At 15.1% G+C, this 4863-nt stretch overlaps 1 protein-coding gene across 2 annotated transcripts; it reads left to right on the forward strand.

The window, feature by feature from the left end:
* Positions 1-2749: 2749 nt before the first annotated feature.
* PRSY57_1454500 (methyltransferase, putative) lies at positions 2750-4426 on the forward strand (the record flags this gene model as incomplete). 2 transcript variants are annotated; one of them, XM_012910141.1, is made up of 9 exons in its annotated part: positions 2750-2758; positions 2869-2906; positions 3021-3133; positions 3244-3357; positions 3494-3582; positions 3837-3898; positions 3972-4035; positions 4192-4255; positions 4362-4426. In XM_012910141.1, the coding sequence occupies 9 exons, from the start codon at positions 2750-2752 to the stop codon at positions 4424-4426; spliced, it is 618 nt and encodes a 205-aa protein (XP_012765595.1). The 2 variants fall into 2 exon arrangements, with proteins under 2 accessions (XP_012765595.1, XP_019970008.1); XM_020115351.1 differs by having other exon boundaries at positions 3494-3579.
* Between the last annotated feature and the right edge of the window lie 437 nt (positions 4427-4863).

Raw genomic sequence — 4863 nt, forward strand, 5'->3', positions numbered from 1 at the left:
GGAAGAATTAAATATATATTATAATATATATTTTATTAGGATATCGTAAAATTTACAGGGTTAACGAAATTTAGGTTCGCATATATAACATTCAATGATAATTTAAATCTTCAAAGTACTAAAAAAAAAAATAAATAAATAAACGTACATAATATCATTAATATAAGTATATATTATTATTTTAATATATATTATTATATAGTAAAGATCATATTTATATATATATATATATATATATATAATCTATTATTATATTATATAAATATAGTATAATATAATAAAAACATAAAATATATATTTTATATGTACATTAAAAAAAAAAGGGGGAAAAAAAAATAGTAAATATATTTATATATATATATATATATAGCTAAAAAATATATATATTATTATCTAGCGAAAATATATATTAAATTATATAATATAGCAAAAAAAAAAAAAAAAAAAAAAAAAAAAAAAAAAAAATATTAAAATATATTAATGTTATAAATTATTTATTAAAAATATGATGTTACATATAAGACAATTTATTTAAACAAGGCTTAAGTAGATCCTTCATTTAATGTGGTAAAATTAATACATTTATAATATTTTTGTAATTACAATGTATATTATATATATATTTTTTTATATTGACATGAGGAAAATAATTGCTATTCTCCTATAAAATAAATATAATAAGTTACTTTATTATCATAAAAATAATTTTAAATTAAATAAAAAATTCATTTTAAAATTATAGATAATATACATAAATATATATATATATATATATATATATATATATATATTTATTTAGAGGTGTATTCAAAAAAATAAATAAATATGGAATAGAATATAATATGTAAGATATATGAAATCAAATATGTGCATAAAAATTCTTATGAAGTTTATATAAAAATTACACTACTAATCTTTTTATATTTGAAAAAAGAAAAATAATTTATTTTTTTACATATATGATAAAATTGGAAAATATTATAATATTATATAAAATGAAAAGTCTTTAATATAAATAAATAAATAAATATATATATATATATATATATATATATGTATGAGTTTAATTTTTATCTCTTTTGAAATATTAGAATTAACTTATTTCTATAATTTTCTTTAATTAATATTGAGAAAATAAACATATAAAAAATATTTCGCTTTATCGTGAACATATACAAATATATGCAGGATATATGAACACATTTATATCTTAATGTTTTATTATTTTTTTAAAAAGATAAAGATATTATATATAAGGACACCGTATCTTCATATATTTTTTTTTTTATTTATTTTTTGTACATTTACTAACAAAATGAATAACGAAAATCTAAAAGATACAACCGATGAAAATGAGGAATTAAAAGTTCTCATAAAAAATGTATTTAATCATTAAAAAAAAAAATAAAATAAGAAGAATGTATATAATGTGTATAAAAGTATTAGGTCATATATGTCCTAAAAACATCGTTCCCAATATATATATATATATATATATATATGTGTGTTTATTTATTTTTTTTAATTGAATTATACTAATACATTGACAACAGTTTATTAAATAAAATACATTTATATAAATAATCATAATCATAGTCCTACTTTTATAATACTACATACAATAAAATATAATTTTTTTTTTATGAACAGATAAAAGAATATTTAAAAAAGGTACACAAAAATCAAAATAAAATACTTAACTTATTTTGTGATCATGAAAAGCTAATATAGGGAGATATCCAATTTCATATCATTAGGTCTTTTAAATAAAGGCATTGAGAAAAAAAAAATGAACCAATTATATAATAAAAAACTAAAAAAAGAGAAATTTATACTTTTATATTTTTAATATTATAAATATGGAAAATAATATCTTTAACATAATATATATGTATATATTTGTTCATTGAACATTTTTTCTATTTTTTTAAAATGAAAATGACCTAACTTCATATATTACAAAATATATTTTATTATTAAAATGTTCTTGATTTTATTTTTTCTTTAATTTTTAATTTTTTCCACATTTTATTGTAATGTAGTTTTTTTTTCATATTCCTTATATATAAATAGTAAATACTTAAATTTTTTGTAAAAAAGAAAAAAAAAAAAAGAAAAAAAAAAAGAATTTTAAATAATATGACTTTTGAATAAATATATATATATATATATATATTTTTCCCTTGATATACATCATAGTATTGTAAAATATTTCATTAAAATATATATATATATATATATATATATTTTTATGTCTTGTAAAGTTAAGAATATCTCAAACATTTTTTATAATAAAAAATATGCATTAATAAAGAAAAAAAGAAAAAAATTTCTCCTTTTTTTATATAGTTTACATATTTTTATTACTTTTCCTACTAATAATTTAATATATAAAAAAAAAGGTTTTAGATAAATACATAATAGGAAAAATAGATCTTTCTATTATTATTAAAATATTAAAATGTAATATTTATATTGTGCAATTTTATTAAGTTCTAAAAATATATTAATATAAAAATAGAACAAATTAATAATCAAATAAACATACATATATATATATATATATATATATATATATATATATATATATATATTGAAGTGTTCGAATAAAAAAATAAAAAACTTTTATAATTCAAATGTGATTTATCCTTTTTGGGATGTAAAGAAAAATATTTCTTATAATAAATATATATATATATAATAATTAAGTTAATATTTTTATAAAAAGCATCTTTTTGAATATATCATAATGGCAGTGGTAAAATATACCTATGTATAAAAAATTACACAAACGTAATATATATATATATATATTATATGTTCTTGAAATATTTTATTTATTTATTTTTTTTTTACATATATGTGTAGTATGGTAAAATATCTTACTGGAACGAGCGATATACAAAGTAATAGATTTATATGATTAAATTATTATACTATTCTTATAAACATTTATATATTCCTTCTGATTTGTATTTAATTCTATTATTTTATTTTAATCTTTTTTTTTTTCTTAAAAGTGAAGAAGAGCAATTTGATTGGCACCAAAGGTGGTATGGAGTAAAGCATATTTTTACAGAGCTTGAAATAAAAAATGATGCAAACATTTTAAATATAGGATGTGGCACATCAAGTAAAAGCATTTAAGATAAATATATTTATACACTAATATATATATATATATATATATATATATATATATATATATATATATATATGTATATTATTTATTATGTTTTAAAGAATTTAGTGAGGAAATGCTAGATAGTGGATACACAAATATAACCAACATAGATGCATCATCTGTGTGCATAAAGAAAATGCAAGAATTATATAATGATAAACCTAACCTAAAATGTAATTATATATATATCACTTATTCATAATTTAATATAATGTATTATTATTCTATTATTTCTCTTTATATTTTTGCAAACAGATTTATGAGTGTATATAATATATTTTTATAATAAATGTTATATCCTTTTTGTAGACATATTAATGAATGTGTGTGATATGAGAGAATTTACAAATGAAGAATTTGATTTGATTATAGATAAAGCATGTCTAGATTCCATTGTAGTAATAATACATGCATCTTATATATACGTATTTATCAAACACTATTCATATTTCTAATATATTGATGATTTATTTGCTTATTTATTTATGTCCGCCCTTTTTATTATATTTTAATATTTTTAAACATTACATTAATATTTTATAATGGATAAGAATTTTTATTTAATATATATATATATATATATATATATATATATATATATAGAGGATAAGCAAATAAAGGATGAAATTATTTTATTTTTCTATTTTTACAGTGCTCAGAAGATTCTTTAAAGAATGTTGAAGAAATGTTATCAGAAGTGTCCAGAATATTAAAGTAAGACTTATAATATATATATATATATGTTAATATATATGTTAATATATATGTTAATATTTTGTTTTTTTAGGTCTAATGGAATTTTTGTTATTATATCACATGCACAACCATCATATCGTCTTGTATATTTACAAGTGAGAATTTATAAAAGAAGGAAAAATAAAAAAAAGCTACACACTTTGTTTGACATTTAATATATACATATATATAAATATATTGAATGTATAATGTTGAAGAAAACATTTTTTCAATATCCATTTCTATACATTATAATATTTTCTTATATTTAGAAAGAGGATTATAATTGGGATATAACAGTCAAGACTGTTCAACGCCCCATGCTAGGGATAGTAGGTAATTATGAAAAAAAAAAAAAAAAAAAAATTATGTATAAATATAATTAATATCATAAAATATTTTACAACCTTGTATTATTTTTATATATTTTTTATTATTTTAGCTCCCCCTGTGGATGATAATTTACACTACATATACATTTGTAAAAAGAAACATACAAGCAAATAATATTAAAAAAAAAAAAAATAAAATAAAAAATAATAATAAAAAAAAATAATAATAATAAAAAATAATAATAATAAAAAATAATAATAATAATAAATAATAATAATTAAAAATAATAATAATTCGATATAATTTTATAATTTATTAAATTGTATATACATATTGGTATACATTTTGAGATAATTAAAATATTTATTCTGTATACAAGAATTTTAATATCTAATTATTAAAATTTATATAATTTAAGGGTTTAAGTATATAATATTGTATTATATATATATATATATATCTATTTTTTTTTTTTTTTTTTTTTTTTTTTTTTTTTTTTTTTGTTGTAAGGTTTTTTTTTTTTTTTTTTTTTTTTTATTTTTTTTATAATTTAATAATTTTTTTTCAAGTTTATTTAATATTTAATAAAAAAATTAAAAAAAAAAAAAATA

The sequence above is a fragment of the Plasmodium reichenowi genome, chromosome 14 (genome assembly GCF_001601855.1).
Source record: "Plasmodium reichenowi strain SY57 chromosome 14, whole genome shotgun sequence".
Lineage (NCBI taxonomy): Eukaryota > Apicomplexa > Aconoidasida > Haemosporida > Plasmodiidae > Plasmodium > Plasmodium reichenowi.